General features: G+C 40.4%; 2 protein-coding genes across 4 annotated transcripts in view; one reads left to right on the forward strand and one right to left on the reverse strand.

The window, feature by feature from the left end:
• LOC308684608 (fatty acyl-CoA hydrolase precursor, medium chain-like) overlaps positions 1-1,782 on the reverse strand; it is a gene marked incomplete at both ends in the record, with an annotated part of 30,494 nt that extends 28,712 nt beyond the window's left edge. The window contains 4 exons of the mRNA XM_081355873.1: positions 513-646; positions 732-870; positions 986-1,175; positions 1,698-1,782. Of these exons, the coding sequence (XP_081211999.1) occupies positions 513-646; positions 732-870; positions 986-1,175; positions 1,698-1,782 (548 nt within the window). The remainder of the gene's footprint in view (positions 1-512; positions 647-731; positions 871-985; positions 1,176-1,697) is intronic.
• fbxo31 (F-box protein 31) overlaps positions 1-24,197 on the forward strand; it is an 81,049-nt gene that overhangs the window by 52,380 nt on the left and 4,472 nt on the right. The window contains exon 11 of one of the 3 annotated variants that reach the window (XR_014029367.1): positions 1,035-1,092. The exons of the other annotated variants lie outside the window; for them this stretch is intronic. The gene's annotated coding sequence lies outside the window, so the exon portion shown is untranslated. The remainder of the gene's footprint in view (positions 1-1,034; positions 1,093-24,197) is intronic. 3 annotated transcript variants of the gene reach the window in all.

The raw sequence follows: 24,197 nt of genomic DNA on the forward strand, positions 1-24,197 counted from the left end.
CTACACTACAGTGTAATAGATAGCTGTGTGAGTTAATGTGACTAACCTTTGTGAATGCGATGTCATTTAATCATTTTCTACACATTATGACATGGTAATAAATTAAAATGTGAGAAAATATGGCACGATGGCTCCCGTCATATTTCATGGGACATGAGTTTATGCGTGCATATGTAATCGAATTCTATGATAAGTGTCCGATCTACCACATCACGTATAAAATATATAGGCCTATGTGAAACCAATATTATAAAACCATTCAAACAAAACACAAATCTCCTCCAAAGAGGAGAGTAGAACATGAGATCTAAATAGCAAGAAGATCAGGGCAAAAGTGGGAACAGGTGTGAGATGATGAACGAGGGCACGAACGCTTATTGAGATAGTGGACAGCTGTGCGAGAGAGCACGTGAAGGAGAAGGAAAACAAGCAGAGGAATCAAACTTGACTCCTGACAGTTGCTAGCACAGTTTATATTTAAAAGAAACTATTTTGGATTTTGTTTGATTTACCTGAAAAATCCAAGTAGACCAAGCCTGTATTGAATCAGGACCACAACTACATCTTGATAGGCAGCCAAAACATGTCCATCAATTATGGATGCAGAGGCCATCGACAAACCTCCACCATGGATCATAACCATAACCTTTTGCAACATTAAAAAACAATATTAAAATGCATAAACATATATGCATGACAAAGAAACGCTAAACCAAATCATTCACACTTACAGGCAACTTGTCATTTGCTCCAGGTTTAGAAGGTGTGTAGACGTTGAGGTAAAGACAGTCCTCTGCTGAATCAGGAACCTCTATATTCATAGATATATTGGCTATAAATTCTTCAGTTATCTGCTTATCCTGCAGACACCTGGGACAGACACAGAGTAACAGAGTAAGTCTCACCACTTGATCTCCAGTGTAAAATCTAGGACCTGAAGCAAATGCATTGATCTACAGGTGGATTAGCTTTGATTTATTCTCACATGAGCGGCTGTTTTGTAGCATCTCTCACTCCGACCCATTTCTCTGCAGGTTGGGGTGGAGCGAGTCTCAATGAACCCACGGGTGGCTTGGCAAACGGAATGCCCAGGTAAGAATGGACAACTGTGTCTTTTCCTTTTGCTTTCATGTGTGATCCTTTCAGGGCCCCATATTTGGTTTGCAGGACAGGTCCTGTGTAATTCATTAAAAAAAGAGAGAGAAAATTAAGTTTTTTTTAATTATTATTACTTAAAAAAAATTAATTGTCTTAATTGCCTAAATAATCCCTCTTCACTTTGGAATATTATCCCTAATTATATTTTCTCTAAAGTTGGTGTCCTGAATTTCCTCATACTTTGTAATAATGTTACAAAGATTCCAGTCAAACCTTCTAATTTCTATAAACAGGTGTTCTTCGCATGGTTCCTAATATACAAACACAACTTTTCTCCCCACAGATATTACTTTTGGAAAAATAAGGATATTCTCTACAAGAATAAATCACTTTTCTTTGACAACTGATTGAAAAATGACCTTTTTTTAGTTGAACAGCTTTTTAACTCACAGGGCAGACTTTATAACCATTTAGTTCCCCTTCGAGGAACTCGCGATGCGTCGATGACGCTTTGGGAACACCTTCTGTGTGACTGCGTCTGAAGCATGTCAACTAGTCCAATGGCGGGAGTGAGCATCACAGGCGGGTGACGTCATGACCAGGAAAGGATAAAAACACATCCAGTGCAACCGGCACTAGCTTCTGTTGCCTCAGCAAGCGATCTGTGTCAAACCTGTCAGTCATATTTACTGTTGTCTGTCGTACAAAGTTTATATTATGGCGAAACAAGTCTACAAGCCCTGTATTCCTCCCTGCCCGCGTTATTTAATGGGTGGGGATACACACGAGCTTTATGTGATTTGTTTGGGAGTGGAGCATGCGGTATCAGCCTTTGAGGGGGCTGATTGCCAGCATTGCGAGAAGCTGCCGCTTAGCATGCTCCGCTCCCGCCTGTCACTTTTCGACACTGAAAGTGGCGAGGCTCGCGGTCCTCGGGGTGCTGGACCCGCTTCTGCTGAGGTAGAACGGAGAAGGCATTCCTGGGGATCGCAAATGGATCTCTCAGTGGGGTTGGAGACGGGTCCGAGGATCTTTTCTCCTTCCTTACCTGGGAGGTCCATCGCTCAATCCCGCCCTGCAGCTTCTTTCGCCTGGGGAGAGAGCCCAATGCTGCAGTGCTCTTCCTCCGAGGAGGTGGATGTGCTCAGTAATGAAGGTGACACAATCAGGGGGGAAGAGGAATCGCCAGCACATGAGGAGTTGGTGGATGTTATATCTAGAGCTGTTGAAAAGTTACACATATCATGGCCAGTAGAGAAACAGGGCGCTCGTCCCCAAAATTAAATTAGCGAGCGTTTTCTGCTATCTAATATTTCACCACCATCACGGAGCTTACCTTCTTTCCCGATCTGCACAGTGAGCTGTCTAGATCGTGGAACAAACCATACTCTTCACGTTTGTTCAGCCCTCAAGTTCATGTTTATTCAAATATAAAGGGTATGAACGAGTGTGATTATGGATCAATGCCCCGGGCAGAACAGACGCTCGCAAGCTATATGTCGCCCGGTTCAGCATTGTCCATGAAGGCTCCAGTTTTGCCCACTAAACCATTAAAAACAACTAGTACGTTATTGGGTAAAGCTTATATGGCAGCAGGTCAGGCTGGAGCGTGCCTTAACACTATGGCGCAGCTTCAGGCCTTTGCAGAGGTGGCTCAGGACCAGAGAGTTCTCCCCGAGGGGAAACCCACTTCATCCATTCAAGATCACGCGGCGGTGTCTCCGCGCCTTGGCTATATGGAGGGAGCACTGGTTCCTGTCCCAGGGTCCGGTACTGGGAGCTCTTTGCCATCAAGTTGCGATATTGACAGATGCTTCCCTTACTGGCTGGGGAGCGGTAATGGAAGGCCGCTCAGCTCAGGGTCTGTGGGAAAGTCATCATCTCTCTTGGCATATAAATTGCCTGGAGATGATGGCTGTCTTCAATGCCTTGAGGCACTTCCTCCCTGACCTAAGGGGCCACCATGTGCTTGTCCGCACAGACAATACATCGGTGGTCTCTTACATCAACCGTCAGGGGGGTCTGCGTTCGCGTCCACTATACAAACGGGCTCACCAGATCCTCCTGTGGTCCCTGGGGAAATTACGCTCTCTGAGGGCAGTGTATATACCAGGGATTCAGAATATAGGAGCAGACACCCTGTCGAGGCAGGGGCTGAGGCCAGGGGAATGATCATTTGGGAGTTTTACGGCCAGGCAGAGGTGGATCTGTTTGCGTCTCAGCATACGACGCACTGTCCACTTTGGTTCTCCCTTACACACACATAAGGGCAACACATAACCGGCGTTTTCAGAAATCTCCACTTTGGCCGGAGTTTTTAGAAATAATCGTTTTCTGGGATAAAAACAGCGTTTTCGTGTAAATGACAGGCCAAAACGCAGGGAAATATCTGCGTTTTCCCATCGTGTAAACGGGGCCTTACTTACAACAAACATTTTCTACTTTTCCTCACTGAGAAGCACTACTGCTCAAACCTCATAGTTACAACGCGGACTGTTGAGCAGACGTGTCACAAGCCTGTTAGTGATCCAACGCTGGATACTCTTATAGGTTACTCCCGGGGATCACGGCTGAACGCGTCTTCTCAACACTCACTTACAAACATTTTTCACCTATCGTGCGTCTACTCTACACCCGTACCACTAAAAAGACGGATTATATCTAAGACGTTTGTCAGAAATTAGTATTAATTGATAGCATCACTGGTAGTGTCGTTGCTAACTTACTGTCCATCTGTTAAAATGGCGAATATATCAGATGTATGTAGTCTACCTTTTGGTGCAGGTGAGGACACATTTGAGCTGCACGCGGTGCAGTCTGAGCTGGAAGCTGTTGAGAAACAGATCCACGACCTTTTAGTGAGACAGGCCGAGCTGATAGACCGGCGTTTGGCTCTTGAAACATCACGCGCCGATGCACACAAATCAGAGATTAATGTTACTAACCCGCTGACTCCGACCTCGTCGTGCGTTACTCGGCATCGGTCCCAAGCGCCAAGGTCGCGATCAGCCATGGTCTCGTTCACTCCGGCTCCAACACGCCACCACGAAGCCTGGATATTTCCGCAGCGGAAGACGCGAGTCAAGTCTAGACCAAGACCCTCTCCGACCCTACCGGTTTTCGAGTTATCCACACAAAACCGCTTCTCCCCTCTCCGCGAAACAGAACGCGATGCTGTGATCAGCGGTGATTCCATTGTTCGGCACGTCCACGCTACATCAGGTAAAAATAAGGTGCACAGTCACTGCTTTCCTGGTTCTCGTGTTTCTGAAATCGCTGCTCGCGTTCCCGAGATTCTGAACGATAACGAGCGCGTCGGAACTTTGGTATTGCACGCGGGAGTGAACGACATCAGGCTGCGCCAGACGGAAGTTCTGAAGAAAGACTTCAGGAATCTGATCGATACAGTACGCAGCACATCGCCTGAAACAACGATCATTGTGTCAGGACCGCTTCCCACGTACCGTCTAGGACATGACAAGTTTAGTAGATTTTTCGCGCTAAATGAATGGTTAACGTCATGGTGCAATGAACAGAAACTGCTCTTTGTAAATAATTGGAATCTGTTTGGGAGCGTCCTAGGCTTTTCCGTGCTGATGGCTTACACCCAAACAGATTCGGATCGGATCTTCTGTCAGATAACATCTCCAAAATGTTAAATACCTTTTGACTAGTAACCAAAAGTCCAAATCATAGTCTCTGCTGCACCAAATTAACTGATATAAATACTAGTGTAGAACATTGCATAGAAACTGTGTCTATTCCTCGTTTAGTGCGATCAAATAATAAATCTACTGCAGGATTTAGGAAAAATCTAATTGTTATTAAAACAGAAAATGTTGCTATTAGTAAACAAAAACAATTTCTAAAGCTAGGTCTTTTAAACATTAGATCACTCACACCTAAGGCAGTTATTGTAAATGAAATAGTAATAATAGCATCGATGTACTTTGCCTTACTGAAACCTGGCTTAAACCAAATGATTATTTCGGTCTAAATGAGTCTACTCCATCAGGATACTCCTATAAGCACGAGCCCCGTCTGATTGGTCGTGGCGGCGGTGTTGCAACTATCTATAGAGATTTTCTTAGTGTTACTCAGAAAACGGGTTATAAGTTTATTTCATTTGAAGTACTTGTACTAAATGTTACGCTCTTAGATGAAAGAAAAACATCCCTATTATCTCTAGCCTTGGCTACCGTATATAGACCGCCTGGGCCTTACGCTGATTTCCTAAAAGAATTTGCTAATTTTCTCTCAGATCTATTGGTCAATGTCGATAAAGTATTAATTGTTGGAGATTTTAACATACACGTAGATAATCAAAATGATACGTTATGGGCTGCGTTTATAGATTTATTAAACTCCTTTGGGGTTAAGCAAAACGTTACCGGACCAACTCATCGTCTTAATCATACACTCGATTTAATTATATCACATGGAACCGATCCAACCGATATAGATATCATTCCGCAAAGTGATGATGTAACTGACCATTACATGGTAACTTGCATATTACATACCCCGGTAATATATCATGCTGCGCCACGTTATCGATTAGGCAGAACAATCCTTCCATCCACCATAGATAATTTTTCAAATTGCTTATCGGATATGTCTCAGCTGCTGCCTGAACCCAAACAAACAGATGAACTTGAGGAAGTAACTAGCACTATGAGCACCATTCTCTCTGGAAAATTGGATATTGTTGCACCTATGAGACTAAAAAAGGTCAGAGAGAAAATTAAAGCACCATAGTACAACAATACTACGCATGTTCTAAAGAGAGAAACCCGTAATTTAGAGCGTAAATGTAAACAAACTAATTTAGAGGTTTTTAGAATCGCTTGGAAAGACAGTATGTCACGCTATAAAAAGGCCCTAAAAGCGGCCAGGGCTGAGCATCTCCGCAAACTAATAGAAAACAACCAAAACAATCCTAGGTTCTTATTTAACACCATGGCTAGACTAACAAATAAACAGATGTCTCCTGAACAAAATATCCCGTTACAGTTTAGTAGTACTGATTTCATGAATTTTTTCACTGAGAAAATAGAAAACATCAGATCCACAATTGTAAACGTTCAATCCTCAATCGCGCCTTATAATTCAGCCTCGATTATCACCCCGCAAGAACAATTACAGTGCTTTACAACTATAGAACAAAAAGAGTTAAATAAACTTATCATTTCCTCTAAAACAACAACATGTTTATTAGATCCCATACCAACTAAACTATTGAAAGAACCTATAGTGGAAGAGCCTCTCCTCAATATTATTAACTCATCTTTATCTTTAGGTCATGTTCCAAGAACATTTAAATTGGCAGTTATAAAACCTCTCATTAAGAAACCACAATTAGACCCAAATAACCTAGCAAATTATAGACCCATTTCAAATCTTCCTTTTATGTCCAAAATATTAGAAAAAGTTGTGTCTGCCCAACTGGGCTCTTTCTAAATGGGCCGCATCATAGCACTGAAACTGCGCTCGTTAAAATCACAAATGATTTACTCTTAGCTTCTGACCAAGGCTGTATCTCAATACTAGTTTTACTTGATCTTAGTGCTGCGTTCGATACTATAGATCACATAATACTCTTAGATCGACTACAAAACTATACCGGTGTTCAAGGACAAGCATTAAGCTGGTTCAGATCATACCTATCTGACCGCTACCATTTTGTCTATTTAAACGGAGAAAAATCGATCATAACTCCAGTAAACTATGGAGTGCCGCAAGGATCTGTGTTAGGCCCTCTATTATTCTCAATATATATGCTGCCACTTGGAAATATTATAAGGAAACATGGAATTAGTTTCCATTGTTATGCTGATGACACTCAACTATATATTTCATCACGGCCGGATGAAAACGCAAAATTATCCAAATTGACAGAGTGTGTTAAAGATATAAAAGATTGGATGACGTGCAATTTTCTTTTATTAAATCCAGATAAGACAGAGGTACTAATCATCGGTTCAAAAAACCACCCACAAAACCTCTCACAATACAACTTTAACATAGTAGGGTGTCCTGTTACTTTATCCTCTACAGTAAAAGACCTGGGTGTTATATTAGACCGCAACTTGTCTTTTGAAAATCATATTTCATATGTTACAAGAACAGCCTTTTTCCACCTTAGAAACATTGCTAAGCTACGTAATATGCTATCAGTTTCTGATGCAGAAAAGTTAGTTCATGCATTCATGACCTCGAGACTAGATTACTGTAATGCTTTATTAGCTGGTTGTCCTGCATCCTCAATAAACAAGCTACAGTTAGTCCAAAATGCCGCCGCTAGAGTTCTTACTAGATCAAGAAAATTTGACCATATAACACCAATTTTATCATCACTACATTGGTTACCTATAAAGTTCCGTATTAATTACAAGGTATTGCTACTGACTTATAAAGCCCTAAACGGCTTAGCTCCAGTTTATTTAACGGATCTTCTATCGCCCTATAATCCATCGCGCTCTTTAAGATCACTAAATTCGAGGCTTTTGGTCATACCTAGGATATCCAGATCCACCAAAGGAGGGAGAGCATTTTCACATTTAGCTCCAAAACTCTGGAATAGTCTTCCTAATACTGTTCGTTGCTCAGACTCGCTCTCCCAGTTTAAAACTAGATTAAAGACGCATCTCTTCAGCCAGGCATTTATATAACATTTTTAATCTTACAGTTTAATCCGGTCTCTACTTCATAAACGCCAGAGGAGAACTGGCCCCCGACTGAGCCTGGGTTCTCCCAAGGTTTTTTTTTTCTCCATTAGGTCACCTGATGGAGTTTTTCGGTTCCTTGCCACTGTTGCCTTTGGCTTGCTCAGTTGGGGATACTTAATTTGATTAATCGATTCAACAGTGCTATTGATCAGCATTACCAAACGTGGATGTTTTACACCAGAAACAAACACTGATGTACTATTTTATTTAATACTGTGAAGCTGCTTTGATACAATCTGTATTGTGAAAAGCACTATATAAATAAAGTTGACTTGACTTGACTTGACCCAGCCCCCCTGGGGCTGGACGCTATGGTGCAGACGTGGCCGAGGCTACGTCTGTACGCTTTTCCCCCTGTTGCTCTGCTCCCAGGAGTTCTGGAGAGAGTCCGCCAGGATGGACTAAGCCTACTGCTAGTAGCACCCAGCTGGCCGAGTCGATTTTGGTTTGCGGACCTGATTCATCTCCTCAACGGCCCTCCCTTGGAGATCCCGATCAGGAGAGACATTCTGTCTCAGGCCGAGGACACTATATTTCATCCCCGGCCAGAGATTTGGAAGTTGTGGGTGTGGCAAGAACTCACAACTCATAGAGAGCGGCCTCTCAACCGAGGTTGTGGAGAACATTCTTATTTTTTTTTTTTTTTTTTTTTATTATTATTGCAAGTTAAAACATTGTAGCTTATACAAGGTAAAAGATCAATGTCATATATACACATACAGAAGAGAGAGGAACATACATAACACCCCCCCCCCCAAAAAAAAAGGAGGAAAAAAAAAAGAAAAGAAAACAACTAAATATAAATATCAATAAGTGATGTATGCAGGTAAATTGGTAAGTTTAAGCAATGAGATATTTTAGTGATATAGATAGAGGCAATTTAAGAGAATCATAGTAATTGTGACAGAGTTGTAGTAAAAGTAGTATTCATACTACTATTAATCATAATAATAATAATAATAATTATTAGAACAAAAATAATAATAGTAGTAGCAAGAGTAGTGGTAGTAGTGATAACACTAATATTCATGATAATAATAGTAGGGGTAGTAGTAGTGGCAGTACTGTAATTACAATAATAATACTAATACCATATTTTAGGCCAGTCAATACAATTATTGTAGATACACATTATTCTCTAGGCCTGGGAGCCACTCTACTACTGCCAGTGAGCACAACCAACAGACCCCCCCAACAAAGACACCTCCCTCAGATTCACCGATCCACCTGGCCCCTCCCACCACCACCATCAGTGACACCCAACCCCAGCAGTTAAGCTTCTATGTTTCGCTGAGTCTTCCTCTGCAGAATGTGCTATGGCACCATTACAGGCACCTCCAGACCCAGCTCACCTAGTCTGGTTGTGACCTGACAGGACCAAAGTCCAATTTTTTTTTTTTAGGTGATCTATGGCTTGGACCCTAGCGTGTACTGGTTAGCTCCCTAGAGACAGAGACACCACATCCAGCCCAGATATCCGTCCAACACATTTATTTTGCATATCAGAAGCCTGGAATTGGGGCAAAGGCGGTAAAAATGAGAGGCCTGTAAATCCATGAACCGAGTTACTAATGAATATGCCGATAGGACGTGCTAGTCATACCCACCGACAGCACCCAGAATAGTCGCCTGACCCAGATTAAAAAAAGAATACAAATAGTTTTATAATATCAATACCAATACCACCGTCCCTACTACCACCCTTACCAACAACAACAATAAATAATAATAATATGCAGCTTTTACATGTAAAACGAAAAGTATAGCTTATAGAACACAATATAAACACACACATATATATGTATACACGACTGATGTATTTAATAATACTCAGAGATTATTTATTATAGAAATAACTTGTAATTATGCATATTGTGATTCCCCTTATTATTAATCCATTTAGTATACCAAAGATTTAAGTTGAGGCATCGACTACCTGGCTAGTTTTAATCAATATTTAAGGATGAGAGGAGTGGATTGAAAATGTTATAAAATTTGTATAGATGATTTTTATTTGCTACCGTTTGTTTCTCTTTAATAATATGGTCCCTTAATAGATGTAGCCATTGTGTCGTTGATATTTGGTATTTATTTTTCCAAATGAGTAGTATTGTTTTTTTGGCGATAGCTAGAGATATGAGCAGAGGTTTTGAATGTTCAAAGGGAGGGTTAATTTGAGATGTGTCACCTAAAAGACATAATAATGGGAGTGCAATAATTGTAATTTTAAAGAAATTCGATAGTTTATTAGCGACATCTATCCAGAACTGATGAACTGGTGGGCATAGCCAGAATGCATAAAGGAAAGTGTCTGGTGTATTTACACTGCAGTTAGTACATCTATCGGAAGTTACTAGTCCCATTTTAAACATCTTACGCTGTGTTATGTGTGTTCTGTGTATAATTTTATACTGAATTAACTGGATGTTTATGTTTGTACTTATGAAAAAAGTGTTTCTGCAAATTGTTTTCCAGAATTCGTCATTTGTGTTGATATTGAGATCTTTTTCCCATTGTTTAACTGGTGCTACTATTGTTTTAGAGTCTATAGATGATATTAGGGTGTATAATTTACTAAGTGTTTTTGATGAATTACTAATTGTGGTGATATGTTTTAGAATTGGGGGAGGTTGTGCAATGTCTTTGTTTCCAATTGTGGTTTTAATAGAATTCCTGATTTGTAAGTAATAGTAATACTGTTCTTTTCCTAAGTTAAATTTCTGTTTTAGTTCTACAAATGTAGCGAAGGTGTTGCCAGTAAACAGGTGATGTAGATGTGTGATACCTTTCTCTTTCCATTTAATATTGTTAAGTGGAATTTTGTTGATAGTAAAATCAGTAATATGCCATATAGGTGAGTTGATGTGTGGTATCAGTTCATGTTTTGTCAGTGTATTAATTTGCCACCAAGCAGTGAGAGTTGTTTTAATCATTACGTTCTTACAAAGATTGTTCTGTTTGATTTTTTTTGTGACGGATGGGAGATCAGATATGGTTATTTCTTTGCATTCTGTTTGTTCTAACTCTAGCCATGGGTTTTGGGGGTTGTCCCCTTTGATCCATTTGCAAAAGTATTGTAGTTGGGATGCTAAGTAATAGTGCTGAAAATTTGGTGCTGCTAGACCACCAGTGTTTGTAAACTAATTTTAGGATTCTTTTTTTTTCCAGTAGAATTTGTTGATTATTTGATTAAATGATGTAAACCATTTCTTAGTTGGTTGTACCGGAGTCATGGTGAATAGATAAAGAAGTTTTGGTAGAATACACATTTTTACTGTTGCAATACGACCTATAATGGACAGCGGTAGGTTCATCCATCGAGTTAAATCATCTTCTATCGTTTTCAACAGTGGATTGAAATTGAGGCTAAACAATTCAGAGAGGTTCTGGGATATGTTTATTCCTAAGTATGTAATATTATTAATTTTAAATGGTGTGTCTTGTATGCTCCTGTCATGCGGTTTCATGTTCAGGGGTAAAATTGTTGATTTCGTCCAATTTATGGAGTAGTCTGATATGATAGAATATTCATTGATGAGTTTAATTATTTCTGTAAGTGATGTTTTAGGATTTTGTAAAAATAGTAGTATGTTGTCTGCGTATAATGAAATTTTATGATTAGTGTTAATTGATAGAACTCCGATAATTTTATCATTCTGTCTTATTGCAGCAGCAGTAAGAGGTTCTAAAAATAAGGCGAAAAGTAGTGCTGCTAAGGGGCATCCTTGGCGAGTACCTCGTTGAAGTTGGAATGGTGATGATATTATGCCATTCGCAGATGCTAGTGGGGTATTATATAGCGTTTTAATCCAGTGAATAAAGCAGTCTCCAAACCCACATTTTTTAAGTGTCATGTAAAGAAAGTGCCAACTAACTTTATCAAAAGCTTTTTCTGCGTCTAATGATACGATTATGTTTTTTTTATTTTTTTTTATTACATAGGTTCATAATGTTGAATAATCGTCTGGAATTATTTGATGACTGGCGTCCTTTGATGAAACCCGTTTGGTCTGGATGGATGAGGGATGATATGACTGATTCGAGTCGTGTAGCCAAAGCTTTACTAACTAGATGTACCGCATCGCGGTACAAAATATGACCGCCGCTCAGGCCTGCACTGGCTTTCCACAAAAATAAATGACGTAGAGTAATTTGGCTGTATTACGTGTTTATGTATATACCTAAAAAAAGTAATAGTATGTGCATGTCTGTCTGTGTGTGTGTGTGTGTGTGTGTGTGTGTGTGTGTGTGTGTGTGTGTATGTGTGTGTGTTTGTGTATGTGTGTGTCTGTGTGTGTGTGTATGTGTCTGTGCGTGTATGTATGTGTGCGTACATGTGTGCGCGTGTGTGTTTGTGTGTGTGTGTCTGTGCATGTGGATTTGTATGTGTGTGTATGGGTGTGTGGATGTCAGTGTGTGGGCATGCTTGCGTTTGTATTCCTGCATGTGTGTGACAGTATCATCCTAAACCAGCAACCCTTCGAAGGCTCAACAGCACCATCTACAGGCCGATGAGTGTACAGTCACTAAATGTGCACAAAAATGAATTTATTTTATACCCCCCCATGGATGAAATTCTACAAAACTTAGCAGAGGATACCCCCAGAGGATGTCAAGTTAATCATACACATGAAATATGGTGCAGTTCTGAACATCTCCACTGAAGATAGGGGCGATTAAAGCAGAATAATATTGCATTTTCATTTTTTATGGGAGGGGCGCAAATCACAAATGAGTGATTATGGGCTAGGTTGATGTGGGGCCTTAAGAGCAACATACCATAAAAATTTCTTCATCCTAGGTGCCACGGTTCAGGTAGTTATTTAGGAAAAACTGCATTTTTTGGGGTTTGGGGGGGCCCAGCGCGGGGGGGGAGGGAGTGGCCCCCGGGGACCAAACAAAATTTTTCCGTAGAAGTCTAGTGGGGCTACATGCCCACCAAATTTCATGTTCCCCGGTGTTTCGGTGTCCCTGGTATCGTTGACGAAAAATTTACGGGGGCCCCAGCGCAGGGGGGGGAAGTGGTCCCCGGGGACCAAACTAAATTTTTCCGTAAAAGTCTAGTAGACCAACATACCATAAAAATTTCTTCATCCTCGGTGCCACGGTTCAGGTAGTTATTTAGGAAAAACTGCATTTTTTTGGGTTTGGGGGGGCCCAGCGCGGGGGGGGGAGTGGCCCCCGGGGACCAAACGAAATTTTTCCGTAGAAGTGTAGTGGGGCTACATGCCCACCAAATTTCATGTTCCACGGTGCTTCGGTGTCCCTGGTATCGTTGACGAAAAATTTACGGGGGCCCCAGCGCGGGGGGGGGGGGGGGGGGGGGGGGGGAGTGGCCCCCGGGGACCAAACGAAATTTTTCCGTAAAAGTCTAGTAGACCAACATACCATAAAAATTTCTTCATCCTCGGTGCCACGGTTCAGGTAGTTATTTAGGAAAAACTGCATTTTTTTGGGTTTGGGGGGGCCCAGCGCGGGGGGGGAGTGGCCCCCGGGGACCAAACGAAATTTTTCCTTAGAAGTCTAGTGGGGCTACATGCCCACCAAATTTCATGTTCCCCGGTGCTTCGGTGTCCCTGGTATCGTTGACGAAAAATTTACGGGGGCCCCAGCGCGGGGGGGGAAGTGACCCCCGGGGACCAAACGAAATTTTTCCTTAGAAGTCTAGTGGGGCTACATGCCCACCAAATTTCATGTTCCCCGGTGCTTCGGTGTCCCTGGTATCGTTGACGAAAAATTTACGGGGGCCCCAGCGCGGGGGGGAAGTGGCCCCCGGGGACCAAACGAAATTTTTCCGTAAAAGTCTAGTAGTCCAACATACCATAAAAATTTCTTCATCCTCGGTGCCACGGTTCAGGTAGTTATTTAGGAAAAACTGCATTTTTTTGGGTTTGGGGGGGCCCAGCGCGGGGGGGAGTGGCCCCCGGGGACCAAACGAAATTTTTCCGTAGAAGTGTAGTGGGGCTACATGCCCACCAAATTTCATGTTCCCCGGTGCTTCGGTGTCCCTGGTATCGTTGACGAAAAATTTACGGGGGCCCCGGCGCGGGGGGGGAAGTGGCCCCCGGGGACCAAACGAAATTTTTCCGTAAAAGTCTAGTAGACCAACATACCATAAAAATTTCTTCATCCTCGGTGCCACGGTTCAGGTAGTTATTTAGGAAAAACTGCATTTTTTTGGGTTTGGGGGGGCCCAGCGCGGGGGGGGAGTGGCCCCCGGGGACCAAACGAAATTTTTCCTTAGAAGTCTAGTGGGGCTACATGCCCACCAAATTTCATGTTCCCCGGTGCTTCGGTGTCCCTGGTATCGTTGACGAAAAATTTACGGGGGCCCCAGCGCGGGGGGGAAGTGGCCCCCGGGGACCAAACGAAATTTTTCCAGAAAAGTCTAGTAGACCAACATACCATAAAAATGTCTTCATCCTCGGTGCCACGGTTCAGGTAGTTATTTAGGAAAAACTGCATTTTTGACTTTTTTGCATTTTGATTTTTGAAAACCCTATATGACCGCTTTCGCTAGCTACGCTAGCGGCGGTCATAATAATTTTTAAGTCAGTATTTAAAAGAGATAATGGGCGATAACTAGAGCATAAATTTGGATCTTTGTTTGGTTTAATTAAGACTGAAATTAGTGCTGTGTTCATGTGAGGTGGAATAAAAGAAGTGTTTTTAATTTCTGCCGTCATTCGCAAGAATAATGGTGATATAGTTGACCAGAAATGTTTGTAATATTCTGGTGGGTATCCATCTAAACCTGGGGCTTTATTGTTTGATAGAGATTCAAGAGCTTGTTTATATTCAGTTGCTGATATAGATTCTTCTAATGATTCTCTTTGTGCTGTGGTTAGACTGGGTAAAAATACATTGTCAAGAAATGATTTAGTGTCATTCATTTTTGGTTCTTTTGCATTACTGTATAGATGTTTATAAAATGTACGAAAAGTATCATTGATGTCTTGTAAGGTGTGAAGTGTCTTTCCTTCTGGATTATTGATCAGCGGGATAAGTGTCTTTTCTCTATTACGTTTGAGTAGATTAGCAAGATATTTACCTGATTTGTCATTATGTTCAAAGTGTGTATGTCTTAGGCATTGTTTTTGGAATTCTATCTTTTTATGTATTATGTCTTTATGTTCATCTTTTGTTTTATTTATTTCCTTTAGGATCGGTTCATTGGGAGTATGAGAGTAAATATTGTGTAATGAATGTATTTAATTTTCTAATTCTTTTTCTCGACTTTGTTCCTTTTTGTATTTATATGTAGAGTATGATATGATCTTTCCTCTTAGTACAACTTTAGCGGTTTCCCAGAGAGTTGCATCAGATATGTCTGGTGTGTCGTTTGTTTCCATGAAGAATGCCCATTCTTTTTAAAAGTATTCATTAAACTCATTATCTTGAAGTAATGAAGTATTCATCCTCCATCTAAGTGATTTTTTAGTATCATTCCTGTTGTTAATAGTTATAGTAATTGGTGCATGGTCAGAAATAATAACAGGGTGTATTGTTGTATTTAAAATGTCAGGGATGAGGGAATTGCTTGTTAGGAAATAATCAATACGTGAATATGATTTATGAACTGCTGAAAAATAACTGTATTCTCTTGAGTTTGGGTTTGTAAGTCTCCAGCTATCGCCAAGACCAAGGTCAGTCATGTATTGTTTAATAGTTTCTGTAGATTGCCATGGTTTAAAGTGTGATGATGTATTCGATTTGTCTTGAGTTGGATCAATAACTGTATTAAAATCTCCTCCGATTATGGAAAATTTGGTGTTTGCATCTGTGTTTGGTCCGTAGAAATTAGCAATGGCCAGTATTTTATTGTTAAAGGTTATATTGATAATAACATATCGTCCTTCTGGATCACATATAGTTGATTGATTAATAACTGTGTTCTGATTCTGAAAGATGTGTTTCTTGCAATAAACATATATCTGCCTTGAGTTTTTTAATGTGGTTTAAAATTTTGGATCTTTTAGCTGCTGAGTTAATGCCTCGTTCATTCCAGATTACTAGTTTTAGGTGTGACATTCTGTGTTATGATACTACTATATAGTTTTGTTCGATATTTATTATAAGTATCTGTACCCTATTATATGATGTGAATATAAAACATACATGCAATACATCAATGACAGACAAACAAATAATAAGAAAAGAAAACATAATGCAACAATGAGAGCGCTTTTTTTCAAATGAATATACAGTTAACATTTTAAATACATGAAGTAGGTGATTATAGCTGATCTTATATTGCGTTCATTGGCGAGGTTTTTTTTTTTTTTTTTTTTTTTTTTTTCTCGATCTTCCTTTCGCGGTGGATTATAACCAGTACACAGTGTCGTTCCTGTAACGTTGGCCATCAACATATAGTCTGTCTACCGTGAGAATGGCTTTCCTTCCATTTTGGCGAAATTGTTTCATGAATGGAACCAATATTCTCCGTCTGTCCTGAATCTCCCGTGGGAATTGATCGTTAAGTCCAAAGGTAGTTCCACGCAGTTCTTTGCCCTTGCTCTTGACCAGTTCTTTCTGTTTGTAATGCTCAAATTTTGCAATGATGGGACGGGCACGTTTAGTGTCGGCGTTTTTGTTGTTAGATCCGAGGCGGTGTACGCGGTGGAAGGTAATATTGTTGACAGTCTCTTTTGGGAGTTTGAGAGAAGAATGCATGAAATCTTTGATCGCTTGTTCCGGGTTATCTTGGATTTGTTCTGGTATACCCGAAAAGATCAGGTTGTCTCGCATAATGCGGCATTGGATGTCTAATAAGGATTCTTTCAATTGTTTATTTTCGTTTGAGAGACATTCTATTGTTGTTGTGATTTCTGATAATTTTGTATGCATTTCGTTGTTGGCTTTTTGCAACGACTCTATCTGGGATTGACTGAATTCGAGGCTGGTTTTAAGATCCTTGATATCTTGATGGAGTAGTTCAAGAATTGCCAGTTTATTGTTTATGGATTCTAGAAGACCCACCTCTATTGTTGTAGTAGATTCATCCTGGGACTCTGCTGAGTATTCCCGTCGCGGCTGTTTCTTTTGTGGTTGTGGCATGATGGTCAAATTGTTGAAGTAGTGATCTATAAACTTTTCCAAGGTTTCCACGTTGTCTCTTGATCCAGTTCTGGTGTTTACGTTGATGCAAGTTGTAATAGTAGATAACTGGGAAGCAGATCGGTTTACTTTTGTTTTAGTTGCATTCAGGGCGCCGCCATGTTAGATCGCACCCGATGTCTCGCGAGATCGTCACAGGCACATCCGCATCGTCAAAAGTCTTAGCTCCAGAGCTCCAGCCATGAAGAAGCTTTATTTACTCAAATGGAATGTCTTTTCTACTTGGTGTCACCAGCAGCAGTGCAACCCCGTCCACTATTCTGTTGGGTCAGTACTTGAGTTTTTACAAGACCGCTTCTCAGGTCTATGTCCATCCACCTTAATGGTTTATGTGGCGGCCATTGCGGCTTTCCACGCCCTGGTGGGGGGTACATCTATGGGTCAGGACCCACTTATCGAGTCGAGAGTCGGAGACCTTCAGGCCCTCTCGGTTTCTCCCACCTGCCTTGAATTTGCACCTGGGATGGTCAAAGCTTTTCTCTTACCTAAACAGGGATACGTCCCTAAGGTACCGACCAATATTCCGAGGCATATTGTACTACAGGTTTTCTGTCCACCTCCATTTACATCTTCGGACCAGGAAAAGTTTAATTTTTTGTGTCCAGTGCGAGCATTGGACACTTATGTTCATCGGACTTCTTCCTGGAGGAAGTCCGACCAATTATTTGTCTGTTTCGGATCACCTAAGCTAGGTCTTCTTGCTTCAAAGCAGACTTTGAGCAAATGGATAGTCATCTGACCTTCCGTGTCCTCTGGAGGTTAGAGCTCACTCTACTAGGAGTATGGCGGCCTCTAAAGCCTTGTTATCTGGAGCCTCTCTTCAAGATGTATGTGATGCGGCAGGCTGGTCCTCACTAGGGCTGGGACGGTTACCGCATTAACACAATACCGCGGTCACGTGACGCCTACCGCGGGTCTGAGCTCGTCACCGTCATCACCGCAAATAAAAAAATAAATAAATAAAAAATAAATGTAAAAAATAAACACTGGCCTTTACATGTGTTCATGTTGTGTCTAATGACATGGATTCATTGATTCTAATGACATGGATTGTGTCTAATAACATTGTGTCTTGCATGGATTCAAGGTTTTCTAAACAAAACTTATCATCAAAAGATAGAGCAAATCCGACCTTTCGCAAGTTCGCAAGTTGTTCCATGACACATAATAACATTCCATTCGTAGGCTATTGACTATAACCCCTTATTTACACTCTGTGGCGCGTTACGGCTGCGACACGGCTACCGGAGCTGATCGCGCCCACTCTAGTCAATGCTTGTGTTTACAACAGCCACGACGCGGCGCGTTTCAGAAGCGTCTCTCTGCGCTACTTCGCTAAAGATAGGCGCCTAGTCTATTTTCGAAAGTAAAAGCAGGACCTCAGCTTTTAATTGCACGTGCTTATTTAACACAATTCTCTCACGTGAAGACCGCATTTGTCAACCCTCGCGGAGTCGCGGCAAGTGCACACTCACAGCACCAGAGAGTAATCTTGATGGCACTTGCAAGAAAATGGATAAGTAGGCTACATAATCAAATTCACAAATATTACACCATTTAAACATTATTAAAAATACATAGGCTACTGAGTTACTAAAACAATATTTGTCAAAGAATACACTTGTATGTTCACAGTATGAACGTTCTTGTTTCCATTTGTTTAATTTCAAGATCTGAGGTGAATTATCCATTGTTGCTTTTACAGCTACAAAGCTGGAGCACTAAACGATATTCAAAGTCACATTGCATGCTTTTAACATTAAATAAAGCACATAAACACTACCTGAGATTATCATTGCCACACTTTGTTTGTTGTTCCAGCCGCAACGTCGCAGAAAAAAAACTGGGGGAGGGTGGGAAGGGGGGTTGAGGTTTAAAGCGGTTTACCGCAATACTGCGGGAATTTCTTGCTTTTCAACCGCGGTAAGAAAAAATCCAAACCGTCCCAGCCCTAGTCCTCACCGCTCACATTCGTCAGATTTTATAGCCTAGACCTGGACGCACTCCAGGGTCTCAGGTTCTTAATGCTTGATGTACTATTTTTTTGTACAGGCAGACACTCAGGTTCTTGAAATTATGGCGATTTGGGTATTCTCGTTCCCAAAGCGTCATCGACGCATCGCAAGTCCCTCGATGGGGAACGTCTCAGTTACGACTGTAACCTTAGTTCCCCGAGAAGGGAACGAGACGTCGCCATACTTCCTTCATCCCTGTGATCGACTTGCTTCGGCATATTTCGAAGCTAGTGCCGGTTGCACCGGATGTGCTTTTAGGCCGGTGACACACTGGATGCGTGGCGTAAGCGTCTCAGCTGCGTGGCGTGTCCGTTTTTATTTCAGCTCCCATGTTAACAGGTTAGAGCTTGCACACTGCGTGCGTGACACGCGCGTCTCAGGCGCGGCTCGAGCCGCGCGGAAAACGCGTGCTTGCTAGAAATAGAACCGACGCCTATTTTTCACGCGACACGCAAGCGTCTTGGAAGCGTTTCCAAGCAAAATTGAATAGGAAAAGATGTTTATATGAAATTTTGACACGAATACATATTAACAAAATGTCATTTTGATGTTTGAAAGTGTCTAGGGTTTGACATAAATGCAAATATAAATGCAATTTAAAAAAATATTATCGATTTTCAAATACTGCACCTGTCAATACAGAATGAAATATTCTATAGTCTATATTGCCGTCAACACTGCCGAAGTTGTCTTTGCCTGCTATATATTTGTTTAACATGAAGTATAGGCCTTCCACAACTCTCTCCCCATATGTCAAATATATCACCAATATGTCACCTAGCAGCAGCAGCGCCGCGTCAGACACGCTTCTGGTGTGCAAAGACATGGAAAACGCGATGCAGCCGCCACGCAGCTGACACGCAACAGAAACGCCACGCTCACGCCACGCATCCAGTGTGTCACCGGCCTTATCCTTTCCCGGACATGACGTCACCCGCCTGTGACGCTCACTCCCGCCATTGGACTAGTTGACATAGATGCTTCAGACGCAATCATGCAGAAGGCGTTCCCAAAGCGTCATCGATGATTTTTTTTTACAGAAATATAAAATTCCTATAACTGCTAATGAATATGCTGTTGTTTTCAATGCTATTCCCTATGGAGTGTCTTTTCTGTTGCAGGATTCTACATTTCCATGGCCATGTACTTACTCTTTGAACCTAACGGACACAAAGATTGGAAATATACACTGTATGCTTTTCTGTAGAGCAACAAAAAAATATATAATTATGAAATCAGAGCTCCATATTATGGAATTACTTTTGTGCCAATAATAATGAACGTACCTTTTCAAGAAAATAATGAAAATATAAATTTAAACTAAATAAAATATCTTTGAAACTGAAAAAGAATAAAAAGGAAAAAATTTGTTTTTTACTTCGTTTTTAATACACTGCACGTTACTAACTGTTTTCTCATCTTTCTTTCGCTTATCTGAACTTACAAATGCGCTTCCAGAGTTTTCATTTATGCTTCTGAAGTTTTCGTTTGCCATTCTGGCACATAGCTCTCGTGGGGGCGGGACTAGCAGCAGTGTGTTCTCATTGGCTAATGAGTTTTTGATTGACAGCTTCTTGACCTGGAAGTGAAGACATCAGTGTTGTGTTTACATGTGTGGATGTGAACGTCTGTAAGCGCAATTGTCTATTTCATTTTAGTGATATTAAGTTATGTTTGTTTTTGAATTGTATCTGTATTTACCTGCTGCTATACTTTGTCAACAGAAGCTTTTAGGAGTGCAAGAGATCTATTAGTCTATTCAGGTGTAATCCTACATTAAAGTACTGTATATAATACTGAAAATATTGTATAATGTCTAATGTTTTCAGAGAATATTTGTTTATTCCTGATGATTCTTCTGCATGTTAGGTTGTGTGGTTAAAATTTAAGGAGAATACTAGTATATACTGTACATATATGATATATTTAGCCGTCAAGAAAGTTTTACTTCAGGTAATTAAGGTTGGCAACCATGGCCATCACACTACTCATTGTTAGCATATACATTTACACCATCAAAATTAATGATCACTTAAATAAGAGGAATTTAAACAATATGAAAATTACAATTGTGGCTTGCTGTCAGATATTACAGACCTCAAAGGGCATTTCATTACATATTTCACACAAAGAATGTTCTTATTGCCATATCATGGCATGATATCATGCTGATAATTGTATGTAGTTATTTTATTTAATTAATGTTATCTTCTAACATTTCAAATTGTAAATGTATTTTAACAATCATCAACAGTTTAAATTGTGTCTTACAAACAAAAGTAATTTGATACTCTTCCAGAGAGAGAGAATGACAATTCCTTATGTAATAACATATCAATATTATAGAGAATTTCTCATGGGAGAAAGTATGGTCTTTGTCTGCTTTGTCTGCCCCCTGCTGGTGAGGTCGACTAACAGCTATGGAGATTCAATCAATCGGCAATCAATCGGCAATCTACTGATATTCCTGCAGTTCTCGGATGTCAAATGTTGAATTTTCTGTCGAATTTGAACCACTGAATTTGTGGAAGCGAATTTGTAAAGCGAAATAAAATAGACCGAAAATTGCCTGTTGAATATTATAGGTTGTATTTTTAAACATAATGAATATTTTGGAAGTGAAATCTGAAAGGTGAATATAGATTATTGAATTTTTAATAATTAAAATGTGTGTGAAATGTTTTGAATTGAAATATTCGCAGCTTAAATAAATGTTGAATTCCAGCTAATAAAAATCTAAGCCCTAAAATATACAATGCATTAGAATGCAAGCAGGGTTAATGCAATGCATATTTTTTCAATTAGTGTAATTCAACAAGCTTTTTTGTTTCAGAAACATTTGTCATTATTTTACTTCCATAAATGTTGAAGTGAATTGCTGGTTTTGTCATTCTTCTGAGGAAGATGTTATTCACTTGTTTTGGCAATTAATCCAAACAGAGAAATTTTGGTCAGATTTGTTAAATGGTTATATAATCTATTTTGTAAAGACTTTTCTTTCTGTTTTAAAGGTATTTTCTTTGGATTGATTGACTACTCAAAAGAGAACATCTAACACGTAAAAGCTCACACCAAACTATTACATAATTGTAATGTTCTTATTATTGCTGATAAACACCTTACCTCTTTTTTGTTAAATAGTCAATTACAAGTGATTCTGAATGATCATCTGATAATAACAAATCTGCAAATTTGCCGATGACAGCACACTTTAAAAAAATAAAATAAAAATGTAACCTTGATCACATCAAAGTTTTCTCTAAAGCTTCTGGACTATCTTTGAATTTTGACAAATGTGAACAACTGCTTCCTTTAAAGGAACACTCCACCGTTTTTTTAAATAGGGCTAATTCACCTTCTTTCCTACATTTAGATAGGTGGGAAAATGCATTTTTGTCTCAGTGCATGCATTGTTTTAGTTTGACAGGGTCGGCGCAAGCTTAGCTTAGCATAATGAATGGAATCCTTTGTTGCCAGCTAGCATGTCCTGAGTAAAAGTGATTAAAAAAAACCCACCTAATTACTTCTTGTGGCCTGCGTATTCACAACGAGTACAAATAGCGATGCAGATTAACACTAGCCGATTTCCTAGGCAGATATTGACTTGGGACTATATTAGGGGAAAGCACAGGCGAAGCACTGCTACTTGGGCGCAGAGATATCACGAAACACATCTGCATCGCTATTTGTACTCGTTGTGAATACGCAGGCCACAAGAAGTAATTAGGTGGGTTTTTATTTTTAAATGTATCACTTTTACTCAGGACATGCTAGCTGGCAACAAAGGATTCCATTCATTATGCTAAGCTAAGCTCGCGCCGACCCAGTCAAACTAAAACAATGCATGCACTGAGACAAAAATGCATTTGCCCACCTATCTAAATGTAGGAAAGAAGGTGAATAAGCCCTATTTAAAAAAACGGTGGAGTGTTCTTAAGCAACACCAAAGAACTTTTCTACTTCGGTCCCCCTACAGGTTGGAAGCGGAATTGTCCATTACCACTGTCGCAAATAATTTAGCCTACCTCAGCCTACTGTCGCATGCGCGCTGTTTATCCAGCACCGGCTTTGTAATGACTGATGTCCACAGACAAGAGTATGTTGCAGGATTTTATGAAAGTATGATATATTGCGACATCAGAAACGAAAAAAAATGAAATAATGACTATTGTAACGCTGGCCGTAAATCAAGTCAAATTTGTAGTTTCTTATGTCTCATTCGAACTACAGAAACACTACCCGATCTGGCAAACTTGCATAGCGCGGTTATAGCAGATATAGGGCCGCAAAGCGAACAGAAGTGCCTTTCGCCCTGTTACGACTTGATGAACCATTGAAACGATTCTGGAATCATTATTTTAAGGTAAAAAATAATCGTTAGTGTTGCTTTAAAGTCTCGCTCTGCCCCTCCCTGCACAATATTCCTGTTAAGTCTCAAGTGAATTATTTGGCCATCGTCATTTGCAAAGATGACAATGCGAGGGAAAAACTAAACTTTGATCCGATAATTGCTAAGGCTCAGAAAAAGTTAAATTCCTGGCTCTAAAGAGACTTAAGCCGCGAAATTACCCGGAACAATTTGTCCCAGGAAAGTACCGTGACGATTAGGCAAATAGTCTAGTGATGTAGGACTGCGCGCTACTTTACAGTTCCTGATGGATTTCATCCTCTGAATTTAAGCTTAATAAAGCCTGAACCTCGTCGTCGGTCTATCGGTCGTCTTTGTAAAACTCCATTGTTGTATGAATAGCAAACAACTCTTACTGCACGCAACGCAACAGATTATAAAAAATGGTGGGTGAAATAAAATGCTGGAGTCAACCAATCAGCATGTTCAGCGCTCAAGTCCCACCCCTGAAAGTTCCTGAACTTTGAAAAAGTACTACCTGGCAAGCAGGGACTTTTGGAGGGGGAAATATTTAAATGCAGGCATTTAATTTACAAACACTATTTTAATCTCCACAGTTATTTTATTTGGAATAACCAAGATTAGTTTTTCCAGATTGATTTAATAATGATATTATTTTGGTTTCTCAACTTGTAAACACAAATGGTCTTTTGTTTCTTATTCTGAATTCCTAACTAAATATTGTATTCTTGACACCCCACACAATACCCCATTACCGTTTAGTATGTAACATGCGTTCTTGCGGCGTGGTCTGTGCGCATGCATGTCCGATTACTTTGACGTTAAACCAGCGAAAGCACGATTGCTTCAATGCTTGTGTAAATGCCGTTA

This window comes from Scardinius erythrophthalmus (genome assembly GCF_964197995.2).
Source record: "Scardinius erythrophthalmus genome assembly, chromosome: 24".
NCBI classification, from domain to species: Eukaryota; Metazoa; Chordata; class Actinopteri; order Cypriniformes; family Leuciscidae; genus Scardinius; species Scardinius erythrophthalmus.